The sequence below is a fragment of the Anolis carolinensis genome, chromosome 3 (assembly GCF_035594765.1).
Source record: "Anolis carolinensis isolate JA03-04 chromosome 3, rAnoCar3.1.pri, whole genome shotgun sequence".
In the NCBI taxonomy this organism is placed as follows: domain Eukaryota; kingdom Metazoa; phylum Chordata; class Lepidosauria; order Squamata; family Dactyloidae; genus Anolis; species Anolis carolinensis.
Genome location: NC_085843.1, coordinates 235,515,525 through 235,543,045, shown reverse-complemented (window position 1 = coordinate 235,543,045; position 27,521 = coordinate 235,515,525). Strand labels below are relative to the sequence as shown.

At 41.3% G+C, this 27,521-nt stretch overlaps 1 protein-coding gene across 1 annotated transcript; it reads left to right on the top strand.

Annotated features, from left to right (window-relative positions):
• Positions 1-27,521, top strand: klhl24 (kelch like family member 24). The gene is made up of 7 exons (XM_003218399.4): positions 1-157; positions 8,662-9,641; positions 11,041-11,225; positions 11,885-12,003; positions 12,768-12,956; positions 14,249-14,437; positions 23,526-27,521. Exons 2-7 carry the CDS (start codon positions 8,722-8,724, stop codon positions 23,724-23,726), a joined length of 1,803 nt encoding a protein of 600 aa, XP_003218447.1. The 5' UTR covers positions 1-157; positions 8,662-8,721; the 3' UTR covers positions 23,727-27,521.

Here is a 27,521-nt window from a genome sequence, read left to right as displayed (position 1 = left end):
TGGCTCTGGGAGGTCACATGTTTCGGGGTCTCCTTTGTTTTGAGTTGAGCTGGAACTTGGAAAGAAAAAGAAGAGAGTGATCGAAAGACGGAGGAGGGATCTCCGGGATTGTTTTCTATTTCCAATCTGCTGCGGGGGGAAAAAAAGCGACTCACAGGTAATGAACATCTGTCCAAACGCAGTTGCTTACAGAAGCGAAAAATATATATTTATTTACATATATTTGGGGTAGAGAAGCTTATTTCACTTTGAACCGGGCATAAAGAAATGCAAAACATTGAGTACTGACTTCGAATTTGACTTTTTTTTTTGCAAATGTATTTGCAATTATAATTTATTTATTTTTATTTTTTTGCAAATTTGGGGCCTTCTAACGCAGCAAGAAAGCCTGTTTTACATTAAATTATATTTTTGCCAACATATATCAGCATGGCTTTTTTTAGTGACAGCTCTTATGAAAATCTGCAACTGCCTGAAGTATTGCAACGCCGGGCAATTTATTGTTGCATATGTATGGCAAAGGCAAAGATCATTCTTTTGTTTTGTTTCGTGGCGCAATTTCCTTCTCTGTACTCTCGGCTAATATTAGAAACACACACACACACGCACACAACTCCGTTAGTGTTGGTGTTGCAAAGAGAAGGGAAGGAAGTGGAATTCATCTCGAGATGGAAAACAATGTGCGTGGCGTGAGAGGGAGGGAGGGAAGGGGGCAAAGCCTCGGTTGGGTATGCTGTGAGTTTTCCGGGCTGTATGGCCATGTCCCAGAAGCATTAACCCCTGACGTTTCGCCTGCATCTATGGGCAGGCATCCTCAGAGGTTGTGAGGTCTGTTGGAAACTAGGCAAGTGGGATGTATAGATCTGTGGAAGGTCCAGGGTGTGAGAAAGAACTCTTGCCTGTTGTGTGAAAGTTGCAACTGGCCACCTTGATTAGCATTGAATAGCCTTTCAGCTTCAAGGTCTGTCCTAGGGAATCCTTTGTTGGCCCAGATTGAGTCTCTTCTGCATCGGTTCTTTTCTGGATGCGTTTACACCAGGCATGGGCAAACTTGGGCCCTCCGGGTGTTTTGGACTCCAACTCCCACAATTCCTAACAGCCGGTAGGCTGTTAGGAATTGTGGGAGTTGGAGTCCAAAACATCCGGAGGGCCCAAGTTTGCCCATGCTTGGTTTACACTGTAGAATTAACCCAGTTTGGCACCACTTTAACTGCCACTGCACCAGGGATTTGTAGTGCTGTTGAGAAGAGAAGGCTGAAATTTGTAAAATTACCATCGCATTGAGCCAGGGCGGTTATAGCGGTGTCAAACTGCGTTAATTCTACAGTGTGGAGGTGGCCGCAAGTCCCGGGTGTGCCCTGTTGGGAAGCAAAAGACGGGAATCGGAGGCGACAAAGCGAATGCAGATTTTGAGGACTAACTTTTATAGATTCTGTCTACACTGTAGAATTAATTCAGTTTGATACCGCTTCGACTGCCACGGCTCAGTGCAATACTTTGGTGAGGCACCAGCCCTCTTTGGCAGAGAAGGCTGAAAGACCTCGTGAAACCACAACTGCCGTGATTCCATCGCATTCAGCCATGGCAGCTCAAAGTAGTGTCAAACCGCGTTAATTCTGTAGTGTAGATGGAGCCTCTTAAGAAATATTTCCTTTCTTCAAACCGGGGGAAAATTAAGACGACACCGCTCTTCCCATGTCTCAACAAAGGCTGCTCAAAGTCACACTACATAATTGTGGCGTTGTTATTCCACCTTAACTGCCATGGTTCCCTCCTTATGGCATCCTGAGAATTGCAGTTTTTAGAATTTCCAGCCTTTGACCAAACCTTAGTATTCGGCAGGATGGAACCCTTGGGAGTTAAAGCGGAATAATTGCTCTATAATTCTGTCATGTGGATGCATGAAATGTCACAATGCTTTTAAGCTTCGTTAAAATTCAGCAATTGTCCCTCTCTCCTCTCCCTTCCCCCCAATCTAGAAAAATGGTCTGGTCCAGCTGAATCTCCAACCTCTAAATTGGCTCTGTGTTTCATTTTGGACCAGACCACTTTTTCTGATTGGGGGGGGGGGATTCCGTTCAAGAAGTCGTTAAAAACACTTGAGTCCTTTTGTGAGGAGACTATTCCGTAGTTAAAACTAGAATGAACCATGAAGACGGTGGGGAGAGATACGTATCTTTAGACAGGCTCTCTTTTCACCCTCTCTCCCCCAATCCCTCCCCCCCTGCCTGGCTCTTTTTTTAGTTTCTTCCCTTTTTCCTTCTTGACAACTAGATGGAAACAAGGTTGATGCTGATTGGATTCACGCCTCAGACCGGGGAGGGCGGGGGGAGGGGAGCAAGAGAGCGATTGGGTTTGAGGCGTCGAGTTCTCTAATTGGACATAAAAATACGAAAGGGGCGGGGCTTGTCTCGAAGACGCTTCTCCAGTCAGGCAGGGTGAAGGTGAAGTGGAGGGTGCGCTCGTGCGCGCGGGCGTGCCGGGGGCGCTCGTACTCGCTGTATCGCGCGCGAGCGAGCGCCTTCAGCTCAGGTTCGAATGGAGGCCAGTTGCGTAACGGTTGACTCCTAACGCTCCTTGGGGAGTTCGAAGGCCGTCATTTATAGCCGTTGTCGCCTCAGAGACACTTAACGCCTGGTGGGCCCTGTTCTGTTGGTTTTCGTGGGCGCGCTCTTCAGCATTAACACAGGAACAGCGCCTTTGTCTCACGTGAGACTTAAATTCACCTCACAAAACGCCTCACGGGGGCGAAGGGATGCCTTTTTCTCCCTCACAAACCTGTTTTTAGTATTTTTAAGGAACCCTTTCGGCCCAAAATTGAAGAAGGACGCTGCTGTTGTAATCTTGAAGCCTTCTTTCAAGTTGCTGGGATTTCCTCTCTGTGAAATCTTTTTTTTTTAATCCCAATTTGGGGGCAGGAAGGGGGAAACTACATTGTAGAATGAATGCAGCTTGATACTGCCGTGGCTTTTTTAAAGATGTATTACTTTATTTATTTTGATATACACTTCGTACAACAAACTACAGAAATTACATTTGAAATACAGTGTTCCCTCACTACTTCGCGGTTCACTTTTCGCGGATTCGCTGTTTTTCAATAAACTCTAAAGGACTATTATAAATCATAAAAAATTACAATTTACAGCCTAAGGAAGGGAGGAAGGAGAAGCCAAAGGGAGAAAAAAGGAGCCCAAGCTGCAATGGGAGGAGAAGGAGGCGATTTATCAACACACTATTGGTTGATAAAGACTTAAAATAGTGTATACCTACTAAAATAATGTATAAATATTAAAAAATATATAGTGTCCCTACTTCGTGTATTTTTACTTATTGCGGGTGGTCCTGGAACCTAATCCCAGCAATAAGTGAGGGAACACTGTATTAGTCTTAATCTCAGTTTTTCCACTCCACATCTTAATACATTCTCTATCCTAACTGGATCCACATACTCTTAATTATTATAACATTTTCTACTTTATCTATCTTGTTCAATTTACAATTTACAAAGGTCCTCATAGTTAAAGCAATGATATTCCCCGTAGTAATCTATGGATGCGAGAGCTGGACCATATGGAAGGCTGAGCGAAGGAAGATAGGCGCTTTTGAACTGTGCTGTTGGAGGAAAACTCTGAGAGTGCCATGGACCACAAGATCCAACCAGTCCATACTCCTGGAAATAAAGCCTGACTGCACACTGGAGGCAAAGATGAAGTACTTTGGCCACATAATGAGAAGACAGGAAAGCTTGGAGAAGATATGATGATGGGGAAAATGGAAGGAAAAAGGAAGAGGGGCCAACCATGAGCAAGATGGATGGATGGTATCCTTGAAGTGACTGGCTTGACTTCGAATGAGCTGGGTGTGGCGACGGCCGACAGGGAGCTCTGTCCTGGTCTGGTCCATGACGTCACGAAGAGTCGAGAGCAACTGAATGAATAAACAACAACAACATTGTTGTGTTCGGACATTATGTTTGGAATCCGCCCTGAGTCCCTCCAGGGAAACAGGGCAGAATATTAATAAATTATTATTATTATTAACTATATCATTATACCAATTTGTCAGAGTCCGCTTTGTTTTATCTTTCCAATCCCTAAGTAAAACAATTTGAGCACTTTTATGCATTATAACAATCCTTGTATCCTTGTATGTAATACATTTCTATTGGCTATTATTATTTGGAGACTGAACATTCTATTTCTCTTTCAGTCGTTCTCCAGTAAGCCTATACTCTTATCACATTCCCATATTTATTTACAATATTTTTGTCCTGCCTTTCTCACCTCGGAGGGATCTTAAGGTGGCCTTACAACATATAAACAATAAACATAAACAATTACAATTAAAACCAAACAATTAAACTGGGAATTATTAGAAACAACAATTACACCAACTAAAAATATTATCCAGGGCAGTTCCATTTGTCAATCATGTTGTTTCATAGTCATTCCACTGCTCCAATTACTTTTCAAAAGCGTGGACCCAAAGCCGCATCTCCCAATGCCACATCTTAAGTTTTTTCCTAAAGGTCAGGAGGGAGTTCCATAGCCAAGGGGCCACTACTAAGAAGGCCCTGTCTCTTGTCCCTACCAGTTGCACCTGCGAAAGAGTCAGGACTGAGATCAGGACCTCCCTAGATGATCTTAACCTCGAGCTGGTTCATAGATATATGTTTGGACAGGTAAGCTGGGCCGGAATTGTTTAGGGCTTTATAGGCCAAAGCCAGCACTTTAAATTGTGCTCGATAGCAAACTGGCAGCCAGTGGAGCTGGTGTCATGGGGGTTGTGCTTCCTGTATCCCGTTCAGGTAAGAAATCTGGCTGCCGCCCGTTGGACCACTTGAAACATCCGGACAGTCCTCAAAGGCAACCCCACATAGAGCACATTGCAATAATGTATTTGGGATGTAACCAGAGCGTGGACTACCATGGCCAAGTCATGTGATTATCATGTAATTTAACACACCTCTTTGTTTACATTCATGCCAACACCTGTCCTTTATCCCTGGTTTAAAAAAAATGTGAAAGTTGTGTAGGAGTCCTGTACTATGTTTGAAGCATTTTTCTTCATACTTCCCTTGGTGAATTATATTTTTCTTTTGTCATATTACTTATTTCCCTTTGGATGTCTTTCCTCTCAATTTCCACATCCATTCTCCACGTTTGAAATATTTATTTCTTCTTTTACCATTATAATTTGTTCATAAAAGTCTGCCACTTTTTCCTCTTCTTTCACACATTTCCTTAACACTTTCTCAAATGGACTGTCCTGTTCCCTAATTCTCTCCATCTATACGTACTTTGTCTTATAGCCCAACTTTGGATCCAATTTCCTGCTCCTACCCTGTTCTGAATTTTTGCTCTACAGGATTTCTATCTTCTGTATAAAAGTCCTCAACTAGTCTTTTCCCTCTACTTTAGATTAATCTCAATGTTCTACCTATATTTACATCATTGTTTTGATTAATTTGCCATATTGTTGTCAACTTATTCTCATTATCTGGACTTAATTTCTTTTTTTCACACTCTTATTGTTCCTTTAAACGGTTCCTTACATTCTGTTTCCTCTTTTCTATTCCATTCCTTAAATAGTATTTCTTTTATATTATTTATTTTCTCCATATTCACCCATTTTTTCCCTAGTATACTGTTTTTCTAACAATCATTGAATTTGAGCCATGGCTCAAATGCTATGGTGAGGTGAGCGCTCCTTGACAGTCTTAAAGACTTCTATAAAACTGCAGCTCTCATGATTCCGTGGCATTGAGCTATGACAGTTAAAGTGGTGTCAAACTGCATTAGTTCTATAGTATAGATGTATCCAGAGTGAAATGTCTGTTTAAACAACAAAAACATGATTTGTAAGGAACAGAGGAAGGATTGAGGACCAGCAATGTGTTTTGAACATTGGAATATCAAGAGAACAAAGTTCAAAAACCCGCTTAGCCACGGAAACCTATTGGATGGCCTTGGGAACATCATACTCTTTCGGTCTCAGAGCAAGGCAAAAACCCTCTTTGAAGGAAATTTGCCAAGAAAACCCCGTGATAGCTTTGCCATAACTTGGAAGGCTACAGTAACAACAGGAAACCGTTCTCAAACATTTCTTTGCCATATGTCTGAATCCTGCCTGTTCTCTTTAGAAAATATTCTGTTTTCAAAGTCTTTTCCAGCAAGCAAAAAAATTGATACTGGAACTGACGGTTGCAACTTAATTTACATTTTTCAAAGACTTGGAAATACAGTTCAAAAATCATTTTAATCCTAGAGGTAATGTTTTCTGTTCTACATCTTTCTGTAAAAATTGAAATACAGAATTTAGCTTCCCCAAAATAAATCTGCATGGGGTGATTTTTTTAAAAGTTGGGGGGGGGGGGGGAGAACCTAGCTGTTTCATGGAAGCTTTATGAAATATACCATAGTCAGCAGACCTGGGACTTAACAGCAAGAAATAATGAGGCTCAAGGATCCATGCAGCAGAATACATTACGGAAAGGAAATCTGAGTTGAATGTGAGGAAATATATTAGTTAGGCATGCATTGGCCACAAGGAAGCAAATATGTCTTATTTTCCTTCTACTTTTAAATCTTATCTAAAGTTAATCATAGCAAGAAAGATCTTCTGAAGAGGCTATATTGTTGTCGTCTATATTAGGCTGTTGTCTAGTAAGGTCAGATTACCTAAGACATGTTTATAGAGAATTGCAGTAATTGTAAACAAAGTGAATTGGGGAGAATATCTAACCTCAGCTATGAACTCAGCTGGCGTTAGGAAAGGCATTTGCTCACTACCACGGCCTTCTAGGTGCAATTAAGTATAGCTGCAATGAGTTACAAACATATTCATGAAGTAGGATATAAGAGAACATGCTTTATAAGTTACACACACCAGCAGGAGGCAAAAAGTACATTTGAAGGTGGCCCTGTTCATAGAAAGCCCATTGAAACAAATATCTAGGTCCTCCAACATGATGGAGGAAGTGGACCACAAAGTCACAGTGGAGGACCTAGAGATTCGTAGAGAGAAATGTTTTAATCAAATCGTTGAATAATCTGCAAAAGTCAAAAATGCAAATGTGGAGGGACAACTGTTCTTCCAAACTGCAAACTTTCATTTTCAGAGCAGATGGGATTCCAGGCTGACTCCAGCCTCCAAATCCCAAACTGGCCGTACACTTCCTTCAGTGTTTTGCATGCAAAACACTTTATTTTCAAATAATATATAGGTGTAAAGTATTCATATTATTAGAATTGAACTACTGATAACTATTCAAAATCACATTCTTTTATGGGAGAATAGAAATCAATTAGCTTTAAGTATACTTTGCACCTCTGGTACTAAATATGGGCAAAGCTAAGTAGTATTACTCAAGTGAGCACTTATTTCAATCATATTTGTATTCTGATAAGTTTGAAATCAAATAATGGCAATTTGTTCTCTTATCGCTGTAAGCTTTCAGCTGCTGTGGTTAAGAGTCCCCAGGCACTCTTGTTGCAAACACACCTGGCAAGTTCAGTCCGTTGAATGTGTTGATCTGAGAGATAGTAACACATGTAGAACTAATATATGCATATTGCTTCCATTTCAGATACCATTGTCATTATGCTTGAACTGTTTTGAACAGAGAGGAAAACTTCCATTTTAATAACTAGATATGTTTAGAAAGCACAAGTACTGTATATGGACGTAAGTGGAGGTCTCTGGTGGTTTGCACTGTTGACAGTGCACAGGACAGTGTTGGGAAAGATGTTATCCTTGACTTTGTTGCCCTCCATCAGATAAGCTCTCCCAAGCTTCTTAAGCCAGGAAATCTAAACTTCCTGGGTTTGTTGACTGCTGTTGTTTTTCACAATTTTGACCTCTGAAGTTATGAAGTTTAAAATTAAAGCTGTAGATGCTTTAATAGGTGGTTTCATGCCTAAAATTCACTTCCATATGTAAAAGCTTATCAGTAAAAAATGCTTCACATGATCTCTGAATGTTCATTGGTTTTTATGGAGGGGAAATTACTAGACTAGCACAGCTAATAACTTTATCCTGAGCCCAAGGAAACATAGTACTTTTGAAAACAGGAGATCAAAGGCTACCAGTTCTCTATCAACGGAGTCCCATATTGCCATTTCAGTGACTGCCAGGGCTGATGTATGATAAATGCTTATCCCCAATGGAAGAGATATATTTCTGCCCCATCATAGCCTCTTTCAGCCAATGAATTTAAGAGTTCAGATTGCTCTCTTACATGCGCAAAATGCTAGCACTAAATAACACAAAAGCTATTTAACACTAACCCCAAAAGTTAAAAATACGGCGGGGGGGGGGGGGTGTTGACCATTAAACCAAATCCGAATTCCACTGGCCAATCATACACTAGCTTTCAAAGCTTGCTAGCAGAAATGGTCCAGGGAGGAAACATTAAGAAAGTGTTTCACTTTACATTAATTTAAATGTACTTAGAATTACATTTAAATATATTAAAATCTCTTTTTAAAGTATGTTGGTTATGGGAATGAGCCTTTGATCATCATTGTGTTGCTATGTGATGTATATTGCTCAATGCTGTTATTTAACACCTTGTATCCTGATGCACAAGCCTGGCTACTGACTGAGTAGAATGATGGTGTTTATAGTCAACTAATTTTTAAATCTTGTTTTTGGATTTAGTATCTAGAAGAAGTCATTCTTCAGTATTTCTCCATGAGATTATAAACAGCTGGTGCAACAATGGTACTAATATTGGGTCGCAGATTGAACAGAGGGGACAGCCGGGCCCAGGAATCCCCAGTGACAAAACGTAAAGTTTTTGAAATGGACCCAAAATCCTTATCGGGTCATGAGTTCTTTGATTTTTCTTCTGGATCATCCCATGCTGAAAGCATACTCCAGATCTTCAATGAATTTCGTGACAGTCGCTTGTTCACAGATGTAATAATCTGTGTTGAAGGTAGAGAATTTCCCTGCCATCGAGCTGTTCTTTCTGCCTGCAGCAGCTACTTCAGAGCTATGTTTTGCAACGACCACAGAGAAAGCCGGGAAATGCTGGTAGAAATCAATGGAATTTTTGCAGAAGCCATGGATTGCTTTTTACAATATGTGTATACAGGCAAAGTGAAGATCACAACAGAGAATGTGCAGTATCTGTTTGAGACATCAAGTCTCTTTCAGATAAGCATTTTGCGTGACGCTTGTGCGAAATTTCTGGAAGAGCAGCTGGATCCTTGCAACTGCCTAGGAATCCAGCGTTTTGCTGACACACATTCTTTGAAAACTCTGTTTACCAAATGCAGAAATTTTGCACTGCAAAATTTTGAAGATGTGTCCCAGCATGAAGAATTTCTTGAACTTGGAAAGGATGAACTTATTGATTACATTTGCAGTGATGAACTGGTAATCAGTAAGGAGGAAATGGTTTTTGAAGCAGTTATGCGCTGGGTTTACCGGGCTGTTGATCTCAGACGTTCAATGCTACAGGAACTTCTCACACATGTTAGGCTGCCTCTATTACACCCAAACTACTTTGTTCAGACAGTAGAGGTTGACGAGTTGATCCAAAACTCTTCCGAGTGTTATCAACTATTGCATGAAGCAAGAAGGTACCATGTACTTGGAAACGAAATGATGTCACCAAGAACCAGGCCACGAAGGTGAGTGGGCTTAGCTGATTCTGTTATATATTGGAAGCAGCCCTTTATTATTTGAATAAAACATACTGTCATCCCTCCACATTTGTGGTCTTTACTTGCAAATTTGATTATTCACAGATTTGATTATACAGTAATGTTCTCCAGGAATCTGTAGGCCCTTCACAGTGACTCTATGGTCAACACCCTCCAGTCATGCTAGTGGACATGTAGATTTCTAAAGAGAATACCTTTCTAGAAATTCCTAAGTCCTCCAATGTGATTCTATGGTCAGTTTCTAGCAGAAGTTGACCATAGAGTAATGCTGGAAGACATAGAAATTCCTACAGAGGTATTCTCTCCGGTTCAAAAATAGTAATTTATTCACTTTCACAGGGTTCTTGTGCCCAACCCCAGTGAGTGTGGAGGGCTGACTGTACCCTTTAGAGAACCAGCATGGTGTGGTGGTTTGAGTGTTTAACTTGAACACAGGGAGATCAGGTTTGAATCTCCATTCAGTCACGGAAATCTGCTAGGTGACCTTGGGCAATCACATTCTCAGGTTCAAAGGATAGCAAGGGCAAACCCCTTCTGAGCAGATTCTGACAAGAACACCACCACCTCACCACTGCTTGTGATAGGGGCCCTATCTTCACTACCATATAATGCAGTTCAGTGGCCATATAATACAGTTCCAAATTGCATTATACGGTAGTGTAGATGGGGCCATGTTCACCTTGCCATATGTCAGAAATTACTTGAAGGCATACAACAACAACAACAACATGCCTTTAGTCTGCTACTAATTTCATTGTCACATAACCAATTTAATTACTTTTTTGTATTATTTCTGTATAAGGGTAGCTTTAGCTTATTTTAATTACTGAGATTCCTGTATATTGTATATCCAAGGAAGCTTAAGCATAATGAAGTCCTTTGATTTCATATTAGTCTTGAATGTTGCTCAATATTTTTGTGCAATAGACTAGCATGGTTACTTCTCCTACAAATGAATGAATGAATTTTATTGTAACGGTCACAGACCAGGAATACAAAGCATTAAAACTTTAAAATCATAGGTGTTTTTTTAAAAAAAAACCCATATATAATGGAACTGGAATTTAAATGTGGCTTTTTTTAATATACTGTATGTCCGTATGTTAGAGTTCTTTGGGTATGTACATGATACATACATTTTTGGGCCCCATGACATTGCTCTGTAAACTTGAATGTCTTTTTTGAAATACTAAATGTTCAGGGATTGAGGTTTTCCCTATGTATTTCATTAAATTGAAGAAGAAAATCTAGAATTCTTGTTTCTTTAATATTTTCTTAATCTATTTTTAACCAATTTTCAAATATTATAACTTTTAGATGCTTAGGTATGTCTTTTAACAAATAACATTTGTTTTTCTGTTTGCAGATCAACTGGCTATTCTGAAGTGATAGTTGTTGTTGGAGGCTGTGAACGTGTTGGTGGTTTTAATTTACCATATACAGAATGTTATGACCCCATGACAGGAGAATGGAAATCATTGGCTAAATTACCAGAATTTACAAAATCTGAGTATGCTGTTTGTGCTTTGAGGAATGATATTCTTGTTTCAGGTAAACAAAATTAATTTACATACAAGCATTGTCAGGAGATTATTTTAATGTGGACATTTGTGTTATGTGTGAAATGTAGAAATGTTCATTTTACACTGAAAAATAAACATATCAGTAGCTAATCTGATTTTGGATAATATGCAAAGCATTTAGTTAACGTGTACAGTTTCCTCATTATTATAAATGAGTGGTTCTCAACCTGTGGGTCCCCAGATGTTTTGGCCCACAACTTCCAGAAATCTCAGGCAATTTAGCAGCTGTTAATATTTCTGGGAGTTGAAGGCCAAAACATCTGGGAACCTACAGGTTGAGAACCACTTTTATAGATGAACATTTGGAATTCTGATAAAAGTACCTTTTTGCAGAAAGAAATGTACAAGTTCTCCTAACTGATGCTGTGTAGATGGCTGTAACATCCTATATTAACCAGTGTAAACTGTTTCAACTGTGTGTATTTTCTGGGGAATGGGTAGGATTGGATGTCCCATGTCCAACAATTCTTAGAAGCATGTATGTGTTCTTGAGTGTGTACAATTACTGTGTATTTTACTGTTGGAAATATGCATGAATCTGAACATGACATTTTCCCATGGTTAGGTACAACTGAATATGTCCCTTGTTTAATTATGGCCAAATGAATGTCTTTTTTTTTTAATAAGGTGGAAGAATCAATAGCCGTGATGTGTGGATTTATAATTCTCAGCTAAATATTTGGATCAGAGTTGCCTCTCTAAATAAAGGGAGATGGCGTCATAAGATGGCTGTCCTTCTTGGTAAAGTAAGAGAGCTTTGTTATTAAACAATATATCATTTCCTTCTCCCAAACGTGACTAAAAAGAAATAAAATTTGGAAACTGAATTGCATTCTCATTTTAAGGATATTTGCTTGTTCCCATAATCGGGACAACTGATGTTGTCTCAGTTGTTATTTTGAGTCTGAACACCACATTACAGGTTACTAATTGAAATGGCATTGAAATGACATTTGTAGTCAAGAAAATGAAAAATAAGGAAAAAAAACTTACTTGTTCAATGTCAACTGATCGCAAGTCAGAGTATGGGCTTATGTAGGACATATGGGCCTGGGCTGTGGCGCAGGCGGGAGAGCATGCCAGCTGCAATTAACTGCAATGAATCACTCTGACCAGGAGGTCATGAGTTCGAGGCCCGCTCGGAGCCTATGTTTGTTTGTCTTTGTCCTATGTTAAAAGGCATTGAATGTTTGCCTATATGTGTAATGTGATCCGCCCTGAGTCCCCTTCGGGGTGAGAAGGGCAGAATATAAATGCTGTAAATAAATAAATAAATAGACCCTCAGTTATAAGCAAAATTGACACTATATCACATTTTTCGAATTATGTGGAATTTAAGGAAAAGGCCTAATTAATGCAATTTCTATACTTTTAACCCTCTTTTCTTAAATTGAGAAGTGTTTGGTCCTAGGTCACAAATGAAACTGCTATGGCTTTGAATAGCTTCACAATAAGGTTTGTTAAAAAATGAATAAGGAAGTATTTATAACATTTTTCTTTACTTTTATAGGTATATGTAGTTGGAGGATATGATGGGCAAAGCCGACTGAGTAGTGTGGAATGTTATGACTCTTTTTCCAATCGATGGACAGAAGTAGCTTCTCTAAAAGAAGCAGTGAGTTCTCCAGCTGTTACCAGCTGCGTAGGCAAACTGTTTGTGATTGGCGGAGGTCCCGATGACAACACATGCTCTGATAAGGTGGAGTATTCATAGTAATGTAATTTTATGCATATTTAAGAAATCAGTGTTTGTTAAAAATATGTGGGAACTGCCAGTAAAATCCTGCAGAATTGTCCTTGTTCATTACTGCAAGCAGCTTAAAACAGAAGCCTTATTCTTTTTCAAAGCTTGGGAGCAGAATGGTTTCTGGAGAAAACATCTAAAGTTTGTTTGTTCATTTTCACCCTTCCCAAACCATTCCTTGCTGTGGTATATAATTCTAAAAGGCTGAGGTGAAAGGCTAGATTCCTATAACAACAGAATGTGATTGCTATTAATGGTGGGCGGTCCTGGAGTATAGGAAAGGGGGGAAATCACATACCCATGAAACTGCATTTCACCAACACTAATTCCCACCTCTAGAATCATATAAGCTGTTAGGAATTTGAGAAGTCAATTCTTCAGCCCACACATGATTGTGCCAACCTCCTATGGTGCACAGAGCTCACTGAGTATACTTGTTCTTTCTGGCTACTTTGGTTTTTATTTTAGTTTTCTTGTATTAAATTTGCTTTAGCATATATATACCTATCCTTCAAGTATGCAGAACACTGTGTGTGGTCTTGTTTTTTCAGCTAGATTAATAGCTTGGGACCACCACATCTATTATTAGAAGGAACATGTGAGGACCTGATAAAAACTTTTGCAGAGCCAGAGGAGTTTGGGTTTCTGTTTCTTATCTTTTCCTCCAAGTTCAGACAGGCAAATGGAAATAACTATACTGAACCTGTTGCTATTACCTAGAGGCAAATACAACTTACCAAATAAAGGCTCACCAAATACAACTAGTCAGTGGGTACAGCAAGAGCTATATGCATGCATTATGCTCTTTTTCCTACAGCAAATGTATGTGTCCTCAAATTGATTGCTCTTATTACTTGCACTGCTAGGACAATATTATATAAAACAGATTTAGTTTATATAGAAATTCAGTACTTTTAAGAATTTTAAACATATGCTCCTTCAAAAGGGAGTTCTCCATTTGTTGGTTTTTAATGTGGCCTCATTATGTCATGTGAGCATAGGACTACATAAACCCAGGAATAATCTAGGACTGTTTCTCATGAGACTCAAGTGCTCTTTTCCTTAAGCACTTACACTTTCTAATTGAATTGGCCTTAAGAAAAGGGCAAATTCTAATAATTGGCAGTGCATAATTGATAATCTTTGTCCAGCTATTTGTATAATTAATTCAAAAAGATGAACCTACAGCCATTGTATTAAGTTTACTAAAACCGCTGTTCAGGTTAAATGTTTTTCCTCTTTTTCAGGTTCAGTCATATGATCCTGAAAGTAATTCTTGGCTTCTCCGTGCAACAATCCCAATTGCCAAGAGATGTATAACAGCTGTATCACTAAACAATCTCATTTATGTTGCGGGAGGACTCACAAAGGCAATATATTGCTATGATCCAGTTGAAGATTATTGGATGCATGTGCAGAATACATTCAGCAGACAGGTAATAAAGTGCTAAAGATGATTGTACAATGATTTCTTTAAAATTGATATTTTGATAAAAAAAATTAAAGCAACGTGATTCAATAATCGTAAATTTGCTTTTGTAAGAGCTGGTCTATGAAAAAATCAAATTCTTCAGATGTTAATTGATTAGAATTGATAGTCTGTTACACTTTCAATTCACAAAATACCACAATTTTTGCCAATTATTACTGTATAATAAATAATTATAACAACTAAAAATTGCGAAGGGATCAGAGTGTTTAGGGTGAGACATGCCTCCTTGGGTCCCAGGAGCCCAATACATTAAAGCGGATTTTTTTAAAGATAATCGCATTTAACTTTGTTTCTACAATGTTGCTTATATATGAAGGTATTTTTATTTTCTCAGGGCAGATTATAATCAAAATACCTAATAAAGCATGCAAAGCAAAGCACACCACTAACATCAAAACTAAATAAAAGCCAAACCAAGTAAGACTAGGACTTTATGCTTAGGATATCTTAAAATCATTGGAAATAATTATGAAAATGTACAGAATTCTGCAACTGGGGTGACCTGGAAATTATTTGTAGCTGTACTAATCTGGTTTTACTGCCTTTAAGGGTCAGAATACATCTTTACATCTAGTTGCAGATTATTGTTTAAATTAATCCATAATGTAGCTGCCTATGGCATTCTAGAAAATATTCTTTGGTATCCCATGATTAGTATTTCTCTCAGATTACAAAGGTCATGGTCGACCATATTTGGAACAGTAATAACGAAATAGCAAAAAATAATTATACTGCTGCTTCTTCTGGAGTTTGAAAATTATGCTCCTGGCTTTGAAGCTAGTATTTGATGATATCTTCCAGAAATAATGAATACACAGTAGAACTCACATATTCAGATTCCTGAGGGGCAAAATTGTTTGCAGTAATCAAAGCTATGCAAAATGTGTAAATGTTTATCAGCAAGAAATCCTAAACTAAGCTCATACTGAAGAGACATCTGTATTAGACTTTCTTTAGTACTAGACTCTGTAGTCCACAGGTTATTAGAAGAAGGCAATGTTTGTTTTGGGATGTTAGGTAATATTGTTTGTTTGGTTGGCTGGGTTCAGTGCTCTCTGAATAAGGGTGAGTTACAACTCCCAGTTTCCCAGGGCAATCACCCCCAAACCCTGACAATATTCGCAGTTGGCCATGTTGGGTCGGTATGCCAAGTTTGGTCCAGATCCGTTATCAGCTGGGTATAGTGCTCTCTGGATAAGGGAGAATTGCAACTCCTAGATTTCTAGGGCAATCACCACCAAACTCTGCCGGTATGCACAGTTGGCCATGTTGGGTCAGTGTGCCAAGTTTGGTCCACATCTGACATTGGCTGGGTTAAGTGCTTTCTAGATGCAGGTGAACTACAACTCCCAAAACCAAGGTCAATTCCTACCAACCCCTGCAGTATATTCAGTTGATCATGAGGCTTCTCTGTGCCAAGTTGGGTCCCAGTCCATCGTTGGGGGGGTATACTGTTTCTCTGGATGAAGGTGGACGATAACTCCTGTAAATCAAGGTCAGTGTCCTCGAAACTTCTCCAGTATGTTCAGTTGGTCATGGGGAGTGTGTGTGCCAAATTTCATTCAGGTCCATCATTCATGAGGGTTGTGATGACTCATGGGCCATGTAGTCCCGTTCCTAGTGCTGTTGTGACAGATGAAGAGGAAAACTTGGGTTTTCCACCATTTCAGCCAGAAAAGGAACTTTCCCAGCCAGAAATGGAGCCCTTGCACCTGCAGGAGGTTTGTCTTCCAGAAATCTGCCAAACAAGCCCTGAGTCAAAATCTCCCCCTTTTTCTCGCCGTAATTATTATCTCCAGCAAAAAGGAGTGCAGCAGGCTAATCGCAGGAGCTTGAGAATTGCAGCAAAGCATTCAGATGATTAAGCCTGCTCCCATGAGAAATTTTAGGGAGTCATACATCTGGACACAGAGATTGACTTTCGTTTCTGATTCCCCAGAGAAGTGTTCTCTGGTGGGAAAACGAGGCCTATTTAGGTTCCTTGCTCCCGAAGGAATCTTGCGGAGTCAATTCGTCAGCTACCGGAGCAGCGTGTGTGGACAGCTACTCCTGCTCTCAAGCCTTTGTTCCTGTTCCAAGCCTTCGTTCCCAGCCTTGTTTTCTCCCCGGATCTTGCCTTGTTTCCCGGACCTCGCCAAGTAATTACCACGGATCTTGTTCTTGCTCCTCGTTTCCTTGTTGCCTTGAATCAAGCTTTGTGTTCCAAGAATCAAGTTACTTTCTAGCCTTGCTCAAGTTCATGGACTAAAGGACCTTGTCATCTCCCCTCACTTTGCTTGGCAAAGTGAGTGTTTCGGTTATTGGATTACAACTTTGGACCTTAATATTTCATATTGGACATTGTTTCTTGGGACTAATTTTGACCTTTCCTGAAAGGTCTATTTCTGGACTATTTCATACACTTGCTTTTATTAACTTTATATATTTCTTCAATAAAGATATTAGATAGATTCTGGCCTCTGTGTATGGTTATTGGTGCTCTGCAGCCTGGGTTGTGACAGTTTGACTCCGCCGCCCTAAGCACCAATTAACCTAGGCCAGAATGTCTACCGGAACCGTGCCGGGTGGCCAGCCACTCAGCTACACCATCGACAAGGACGAAGTGGACCGCATCCGTGACAAGCTCAATGCGCAGGATGGGGAAATAAGGGGTTTGAAGGAGCGCGGAATCCGTCTCCCGGCCATGGCGTTGCCAACCAAGTTTTCTGGAGAAGCTTCTAAGGTTCATGTTTTCCGTCGCCAATGCCAGGCTTATCTAGAGGCCCGTGCTGCCGAGTTTCCCCAAGAAGACATCAAGGTGGCGTGGATTTACAGTCTCCTAGACGGGCCAGCGGCCAACTGGGCGACGGCACTGTTCGACCAAGCCTCCCCACATCTAAGATCAGCGCAACACTTCTTGGACCACCTTAAGGCGACTTGGGGGATCGAGGACAATTTGGAGGCAGCCGGCCACAAACTCCGGCGCCTCTCCCAAGGAGACAGACCCTTGTCCCAGTACATAGCCGAGTTCCGAGTGCTGGCCCATAACACCGGCTGGAACGATGTAGCCCTCAGAGGACAATTTCGGGAGGGTCTCAACATTGAGATGCTGGAGGAAATCTCCAAGGTGGACCCTCCACACTCTCTTGAAGCACTCATTGATCAATGTTTACGAGCTGAAGTCATGCTTGCCAACAGAAAGCAATGGATCCGAGGCCAGAGAGGTAGGGCTGGAGCGAAACCTCCCGCCCCCACCGGCGTCCAGCCGCGTCCTGTGTGGAGACCCCCGCCACCAGCCCCATACCCCAGAGGAAGCGAGGAGGTGCCAATGCAGTTGGGCAACGTGCGTCCCAGACTAGATGCCGCCGAGAAGGCCCGCCGCCAACGCCTAAATCTCTGTTGGTACTGCGGAAACGGGGGCCACTTTGCCAGAGAGTGTCCAGCCAAAGGGAAGCCCGCCGCTCGTCTGGCGGCGGCGTCCTCCACGGAGACGAAGACATCTGAGGCGGCTGGTGCGCAGCCGGCGGGGGAAGCCAGCGACCGGGCGTAGAGAGGCTCGCCAACCCGGTCAAAAACCCCACTCAAGAGCCGCCAACCGGGGTCCTATTTCTCCTAGTGGTCACCTTGTGGTCGGTGAAAAAAGGACCCGTCATGGTCCATGCCATGATAGACTCAGGAGCCACAAACAATTTCATTGATAGAGAGTATGCCGACTCTCTGGGATTACAATATCATGATTTCAAGAACGCCCGTGTGGTGCAAGCCATCGATGGCCGCCCCCTCAAGACAGGTCCAGTAAGCCAGTGGTCGGAACCCACCAGAATGTGGATAAGGGAACACATGGAAGAGATTTCCTTCTTTGTTACCGAGGTACCCCACTTCCCTGTGATTTTGGGAATTCCATGGCTGACACTCCACGACCCAAGCATCTCCTGGTCCAACAGAGAACTGCAGTTTGCTTCAAAATATTGCCAAAACCATTGCCTTGTAGCCAAGGTCTGCCATGCCACAGACGCTGAACCCATCATCACCTTGCCCAAGAAGTACTCAGAATATTGGGATGTATTCAATGAAAAGGAAGCCGAGAGACTACCCCCTCATAGACCTTATGACTGTGCCATTGACTTGGTGGAGGGGGCCCCGATCCCGCGAGGACACCTCTACTCCCTGACTGAACCAGAGCAAGAAGCTCTCAGGGAGTTCTTAGAGACAAACCTCCGCAAGGGGTTTATTAGACCCTCTCAATCCCCAGCCGCTTCCCCAGTGATGTTCGTGAAAAAGAAGTCAGGGGACCTACGCTTGGTGGTGGACTATAGAGCATTGAACAATATCACTAAGCGAAACCGGTATCCCCTGCCTTTGATCTCGGACCTCTTAGACCGGCTTCGAGGGGCTAAGGTTTACACCAAACTGGATCTTCGAGGAGCTTATAATCTAGTCCGCATCAGGGAAGGGGACGAGTGGAAGACTGCCTTCCAGACTAAATTCGGTTTATTCGAAACCCTGGTCATGAATTTCGGTTTATGTGGAGCTCCCGCAACGTTTCAACACTTTGTCAACGATATCTTTCAGGATTATCTAGACCGGTTCTTGATCATCTACCTGGACGATTTTTTGGTGTTTTCTAGATCGCAATCAGAACATGAGAACCACGTCAGAATGGTGTTACAACGATTGCGGGATCATGGACTTTATGCCAAGCTGGAAAAATGCGCTTTTGATATACAAGAGGTAGATTTCCTGGGTTATCGTGTCTCGCCACTAGGGCTCACCATGGACCCGGCCAAGGTAGCGGCAGTATTGGAATGGCGGGCGCCAACCAACAAGAAAGAGGTGCAACGCTTCTTGGGGTTCGCGAACTACTACCGCAAGTTCATTCCAGACTTTGCCCGCTGGTCTGACCCAATCACCAGCTGCATCCGTGGGAAACAGCCCTTCCGCTGGACAGATCAAGCAGAGAAAGGGTTCCAGCAACTAAAGAAATTGTTCACGTCCCAGCCAATCCTTCAGCACCCAGATCCTGAAACCCCTTTTGTCGTGCAGGCGGACGCCTCCGATGTGGCGATTGGGGCTGTACTCCTACAACCAGTGGGAGATCATCTTCACCCTTGTGCCTTTTATTCCCGTCAATTGACCGCACCAGAGAGAAATTACACTATTTGGGAAAAGGAACTTTTAGCCATAAAGGCAGCCTTTGAAACTTGGAGACATTGGTTAGAAGGGGCCAAATTTCCCATTGAAGTCCATACTGATCATCGGAATCTAGAGCATCTAAGAACTGCCCGCAAGCTAAATCAGAGGCAACAACGCTGGGCTTTATTCTTTGAACGTTTTAACTTCCAAATCCATTATGTAACCACAGCCCAGACCAAGCAAGCAGATGCTCTGTCACGGAAACCGGAATATGCTGCAGGGCGCAAAGAGACCTTTGAGTCCCAGCTGCTACAGCCCGAGAACTTTGCCACGCTCACAGTGGGAAACACCAAATCCACTCCCATTGAATCAACTCCCTCTACTCCAGGGCCCCTTTGTGCTCAGGAAATCAGGGCTAGTCAGCAAGCAGATGCCTGGGCACAGGACCAACTTCGCCAAGGACTACATTTCCCCTTTTCGCTTAAGGATGGGCTACTTTGCTATAGAAATCATGTCTACATTCCTCCAGGACCGGGCAGGGAAAAAGCACTTCGTCTGTGTCATGACTGCAAGCCAGCAGGGCACTACGGACTATTTAAAACCATGCATTTGATCCTAAGAGATTTCTGGTGGCCCAAGATCCGCAAGGATGTGGAAAAATATGTCAACACCTGCCCAGTATGCCAGCGCTCCAAGACAAGAAGGGAAAAGCCCTCAGGGCTTCTGCATCCCCTCCCTACCCCATCTCGCCCATGGGAAATAATCTCTGCGGATTTTATCACTGATCTACCACCTTCCTGTGGATTCACCACGATCCTAGTGGTGGTGGACCTTTTTACCAAGTTAGCCCATTTCATTCCCTGTGATGGCCTTCCCACGGCCAAAGAGACTGCAGATTTATTCCTTCAACATGTCTTCAGATTGCATGGATTGCCCAAGAGTTTGGTCACAGACCGTGGGTCCCAATTCACCTCTCGTTTCTGGAAAGCACTACAAAAACTATTGGGCATAGACTCTCGTTTATCTTCGGCTCACCATCCCCAAACGGATGGGCAAACTGAGCGTACCAATGCCACTTTGGAACAATACCTTCGCTGTTATGTGAACTACCAGCAGGACAATTGGGCTTCCCTGTTACCGCTGTCAGAGTTTGCCTACAACAATGGGGTCCAGGCTTCAACTAAAGAAACCCCGTTCTTTGCAAACTACGGCTTCCATCCACGTTTCTTTCCTCCTGTCATTGAAACCTCAGAAGTTCCCGCAGCGGAGGACTGGCTGCAGGAACTCACAGCGGTGCAACAACTTTTGCTCCAGCAACTGGACCAAGCCAAGGAGGACTATAAACGCCACGCTGACAAACATCGCCAGCCGGGCCCCGAAATCAAGGTAGGAGACCGGGTTCTTCTGTCCACTCGCTTTTTGCCCTCCCATCGCCCTTGCCGGAAGTTAGATGCCCGTTTCATTGGTCCCTATCCAGTGGTGGCGCAACTTAACCCCGTGACTTTCAAACTCCAACTTCCGCGCTCTATGCGCATTCATCCAGTGTTTCATCGCTCCCTGCTCCTTCCGGCGGATGGTGTGCGCCCTGATGCAGACCGGCCGGCCCCCACTCCTGTTTTGGTGGATGGGGAGGAGGAATTCGAGGTTCAGGACATTTTGGATTCTCGCTTTCACCGCCGCCGCCTACAATATCTCATTGACTGGGTGGGTTTTGGCCCCGAGGAACGCTCTTGGGAGGACGCTTCCACAGTCCATGCCCCCGATTTAACCCGCCGCTTCCATCAGACCTATCCCGCCAAGCCGCGGCCTCGCGCCTCGGGGAGAGAGTCCCAGTTTGAGAGGGGGCTTGAGGAGGGGGATAGTGTGATGACTCATGGGCCATGTAGTCCCGTTCCTAGTGCTGTTGTGACAGATGAAGAGGAAAACTTGGGTTTTCCACCATTTCAGCCAGAAAAGGAACTTTCCCAGCCAGAAATGGAGCCCTTGCACCTGCAGGAGGTTTGTCTTCCAGAAATCTGCCAAACAAGCCCTGAGTCAAAATCTCCCCCTTTTTCTCGCCGTAATTATTATCTCCAGCAAAAAGGAGTGCAGCAGGCTAATCGCAGGAGCTTGAGAATTGCAGCAAAGCATTCAGATGATTAAGCCTGCTCCCATGAGAAATTTTAGGGAGTCATACATCTGGACACAGAGATTGACTTTCGTTTCTGATTCCCCAGAGAAGTGTTCTCTGGTGGGAAAACGAGGCCTATTTAGGTTCCTTGCTCCCGAAGGAATCTTGCGGAGTCAATTCGTCAGCTACCGGAGCAGCGTGTGTGGACAGCTACTCCTGCTCTCAAGCCTTTGTTCCTGTTCCAAGCCTTCGTTCCCAGCCTTGTTTTCTCCCCGGATCTTGCCTTGTTTCCCGGACCTCGCCAAGTAATTACCACGGATCTTGTTCTTGCTCCTCGTTTCCTTGTTGCCTTGAATCAAGCTTTGTGTTCCAAGAATCAAGTTACTTTCTAGCCTTGCTCAAGTTCATGGACTAAAGGACCTTGTCATCTCCCCTCACTTTGCTTGGCAAAGTGAGTGTTTCGGTTATTGGATTACAACTTTGGACCTTAATATTTCATATTGGACATTGTTTCTTGGGACTAATTTTGACCTTTCCTGAAAGGTCTATTTCTGGACTATTTCATACACTTGCTTTTATTAACTTTATATATTTCTTCAATAAAGATATTAGATAGATTCTGGCCTCTGTGTATGGTTATTGGTGCTCTGCAGCCTGGGTTGTGACAAGGGTCTCAGTGGTCTGTTGAAGTTGGAGCTGAATCGGGTGAAGGTACTGCAAATTCCATTATCCATGGTCCATCCTCCCCCAATCCACACCAGGATGTAAAGTGAGTCACCGGGGGGGGGGGGGGGGCAAGTTTGGTCCAGATCCATTGGTGTTTGGATTCACAGTGCTCTCTGGATTTCCGTGAACTACAATTCTGCCAAATCAAGGTGAATTTTCCCCAAAGACCTCCAGTATTTTTGCTAGTCATGGGGGCTCTGTGTGGTCCAATTCCACCTTTGGTGAAGTTTAGAGTGCTCATTGATTGCAGGTGAACTATAAATCCCAGTACCTAGTACTCCAAAATGTCCAGGCCAATTCCCCTCAAAACTTGCCAGTATTCAAATTTGGGCATATCAGGTATGCATGCCAAATTTAGTACAAGATCCATCATTGCTTAGGTTCATAGTGCACACTGGAAGTAGGTGAACTACAACTCCTATAAATCCCGCCAAAGACCTCCAGTATTTTTTGTTCATCATGAGGGGTTCTGTGTGGCAAGTTAGTTCCAGGTCCATCGTTGATGGAGTTCAGAGTGCTCTTAGACTGCAGGTGAACTATACATCCCAGCCCCTACAACTCCTGTAAATCATGGTGAATTTTTCCCAAACCTCCCTAGTATGTATGTTCAATTCCAGATCAATTCCTGTTTGCTGTGTGCCAAAGAGTAGGAAAATGTTAAGGGAGAGGCAGTGGGCGGGGTCATGCAAATTCCACACTAATGGAGAGAATAAGAAACACTGGGATGTCCATGGTGGAGGAAAAACAGAAAATATAGAATGAAATTGACCCTGTATGGAGACATTCACTTGGGTAATTGGCAGTATGGTGCTTGTGGAGGACATTGATAGGGCTCTTGTACATGTTTACAGTGCTCACTACAACCTGCAATGTCATTGGAGGGAGGGCCATTGGTGTTTCCTGCATAATGGGAGCTATAGCTATTTGTGGAAGTGGGAGTCTATAACACATATATATTTTCACTTTTATTATGTATATAGATAGTATATCTCTTTTAGAGATGTCAACGGCAAGCATCACTTCCAGCAATTGCATTCAGAGTTTAATGTCTTCATTACCAATTATTTCTTCATATTTTAAACAGGAAAACTGTGGCATGTCTGTGTGTAATGGCAAAATCTATATCCTTGGTGGGAGACGAGAAAATGGAGATGCCACAGATACTATTCTTTGTTATGACCCTGCAACCAGCATCATCACTGGAGTCGCAGCTATGCCCAGACCAGTCTCATACCATGGCTGTGTGACTATTCACAGATACAATGAAAAATCCTTCAAACTCTAAAAAGGAGGAGAGAATCAAAGAGATGAGTGGCATGTTACAACCTTGAGAGATTATGGAGAAAAGGGAAGCACATTTTCCATAGTGGCATCTGCAAAGAAAAACATTCTGCTTCTTTAAATGTAAAATGCATTCAAAAACAATGTAAATATTTCTAACAACTGTAATTCAATGCTATGTGACATGTTTTATTCTGAAAATAACAATTGTTTATATTACTGATTGGATCATGTTCAGTTTTGTAGTATTAATAATCAAAATCTTAGTTTGTCGTGTGGAGCAGCACTTGCAATACTTTGCAAGTATTCATGTCTGTTTTTACTGATGTCTTCATGTTTTCATACCTTTTTGTTGTAAGTAGTGTTAACTTTGCTTTTTAAGGTAATTCATATCCACAAGCTATGTTTAAATGGTCTAAAATGACATGGCTTCAATTGCCAAATTGACTTTTCCAGTTTCTTTCATTGAATGAATTAACATTAATATAAGGGTTCTACATTAGGATTAGTTTTTGTACTTCCACTGCAGCTTTGTGATTCCACCTTCATCTTGCCTGCTCCCAAGGCTGGAAACCTTTCTGGAGCAGTTTTTGATGCCAGAGGGGATTGCAGCAGGACTAAGTGGGAAAGAAAGCCCAAGTGCTGTCAATACTGGATATAGAAGTACGCCACTGCATATTAACATTAGCCTAGTGTAGCAAACACAGACTTTCTGTTAATTAAATGTACATCAGTAACATGATAAACACCTTGGTAGTAAACAGTATTTTTAATTATTCAGTACTCTAAGTATATCTGGATATTCAGCGAGCTTTAGTGTTACTCTGAAGGTGGCAACAGGGTTGCTCTGAAAGTTATTTCTAAACTAAAATATCTTGGCCATCAATTAGTTGCTTAGAAATCATATCTGAAGTGCATCTGGAGCTAGAAGATAGCAGATCACAATTGCCCGCTATAAATCTTCCGTGTAACCCATGCATTTTTATTATGATTTTTTTTCTGTCACACATTCTCCTAGATTTCTACTGCCAGCTGTCACACTCAGATAACTTCAGTTAAATGAACCCATGAGTTGAGTTTTTCATTCATGAATATAATGATCAATATACCAAGAAATTGATTAACATGAATTTTACTGTTGCCTGTTCCATCAAAGAAAGAAAATACTTAGTATCTAGCTTATTCTGTACTTCCTTGTCTAGCCACTTCCTCCTTTGGGCCACTGAAGTGGAATTTTCATGTACCATCACGCTAAGGGGAAAACATCTATTCATTCTGCAGTAACCTGTGTCCTTCAACAGAAATTGTTATAGTGTATATTATTTAATCTGAATTCAACTATGTTTACCCTACTTTGCTATATATGTCTCTCTTCAGAGAGAGCTGTGTTAGCTTCTTATAGCCTAAAAGACATAAAGGATTCCAACAGCATCTGATGATGTGGACTACACTGCCCTATATCCCAGGATCTGATCCCAGATTATCTGCTTTGAACTTGATTATATGAGTCTACACTACCAGATAATCTGAGATAGGTAGATAATCTGGGATCAGATCCTGGGATATAGGGATCCAGCCTTAGTCTACATCCAAAACTGAATGTGCCTTAACCTTCATCCTGCTTGTCATCCAGCTGTGGACAAAAAGCAAGATGTTCCACAGTCTAATGATAGTAAATCTTACTCATTTGTGGAATTCAAATACATACCTAAGCACCAATATACACTTTTAGCCTTAAGACTGTAGGTTCTACCTCCTTATTCAGGGATCCTGGGAACAACCCATTCCTGGGGAGATCATTGATTTCATTTTATTTTTCTTGCTCAGCACAGTTGCACTAATATTCATGAAATAAAAAAGTGACAAAATTGGCAGATGAATAATGAAAGAATACTCTACATGATGAAATAATTCACTCAGGAATCACATATTTTTCAAGCTGAAATCACTTGTTATACAGTGATACCAAGGTTAATGTGACCTATAGTCCAAGACAATTTAAAAGGCTTTTTTCCCAATCTTTAAATTGATGTCTTTCACTAGTTTCCCTCAATCTGTCAAACAAAAAGCCCTTGCGAATGGGGACCATTGTTACTTAATGACAAATAAGTATGTTGCCTTTGTGTTGAGGCAATAATTAGTATAAGCATTGTTAAAAGAAATAGAAATTAACTATCACCTAAGTTAGTTCTGCATTTTGTGCTGTCTTTATGTGTTAGTTATTCTTGACATTCATGTATAAAATTGTGCCTATTTTGTAAATACACATTTTTCATAGTTGTGAAATTGTATCCTAGTTGTGGTTGTGATTTTTTAACAGAACATTTGAGAGGACAGTTGTTATATTAAGTTTGAAAAAGATTGATACTGAAATCAGCATTCAGCTATTAATTCCAAATCCAGTAGACTCATCAAATCAATGGAACTGATAAGTGTGATTTACCACATTCCTGTTGATACAATGAGTCTACTTTAGTTGGGACTAATAATTTTATTTAGGCCTAATACTTCTGTGTGTGGTTACATATTCAACAAGTTTGATACATATATACTTGACAAAATGTTTTTGTAATGCAGTGCTATAAATATTGGCTCAGAAATGCATACTGTTTATTTTCAGTGGGTTTAGTTGTAGGATTGTTTTACTGTTTCCCATTGTGAGAAAGTATTTGCTCAGCATTAAACTTTAGGGTCAGACCTCTCACAAAAGGTATGTTGACCTATGAAGCAACATTTCATACTTCCTATTAACAATACTGTTTCATTTGGGAATATTTTGAAATATTTGCCATTATGCAAAAATTAAATGTTCTCTATACACAATTTGAAGATGGTTGCGGGATTTTAACAGAAGAAATACTTCACACTGGTTTTAAAGAATAGCTATCATACTTGGTCACTGCAAGTTCCATTGGCTGCAATTTTAACATTCTTCCTCAAGACGGTTAATTCACACTGCCAGCTGCATGGAAAAGTGGTAAAGAAATAGGTGTGTCTGTTTTAGATATAGAAATGACATGGATTCTAAAGTCAAAGATGCCAGATTTCTGTCAATTTTTCCATTTGCCTCAAGAGTCGCTCTGGGAAGTAATTGTAACTTGGTTCTTTAAAAGACTCCACCCAAATTTTGAGGAAAGTGCCTCCTTGAAATATATAATGCATTCTATTTTACAGCGTGTCATCTATGCTGACTTTAAGCACCGTGAAAATGTTATTTTTACAAGGCTGTACATTCAATTTAGGGGTTTAACGGGCATACAAGACGTTGGTGTGATAAATTTTAAATGACATACAGATTAAAAGCATTCAAATAGGCCAGCATTGCTTCACCGTTCAGTTAAACAATTTTTTGAATATTTGTCAGTACTACAAGAAAAATGGCAGCTAACCTCATATGAAACCCATCAGGTAAGATCTTCCCGTTGTACTTCAAAGGTTTGAACCAGGGACAGTACTTTGAATAGAATTACCGTATATTATTTTTATTAGTGTCCATTATGAACATATTGGCCTACTTAATTTTAAGACCATTTAATTTCCTTTCTTATACTTAAGTGCATGAGTTGACATTTTAATGTATGTATTTATAAGTATGTGTGATTTGTTTTCATGACAATTTATCAATGATTTGCTTAAAGCTACTGTGTATAGTATGTAGCAGTATTTAAGTGAGGGTGAAAAGCATGTGATTGTAGCTCATCCAAAGAATAGAACTTGTATATTTTTAAACAAATCTATTCTTACTGTAATCTCTGCCAAAAATCCTACTTCAGAATAAATGTTGCTAATTTGTATCATT

Excerpts from the sequence above, each read along its gene's own strand:
- klhl24 (XM_003218399.4), top strand. The coding sequence starts at position 8,722 with ATGGTACTAATATTGGGTCGCAGATTGAACAGAGGGGACAGCCGGGCC. Across the intron at positions 12,004-12,767 it reads TGGCTGTCCTTCTTGGTAAA|GTATATGTAGTTGGAGGATA; the intron begins GTAAGAGAGCTT and ends TTACTTTTATAG. Across the intron at positions 14,438-23,525 it reads AGAATACATTCAGCAGACAG|GAAAACTGTGGCATGTCTGT; the intron begins GTAATAAAGTGC and ends TATTTTAAACAG.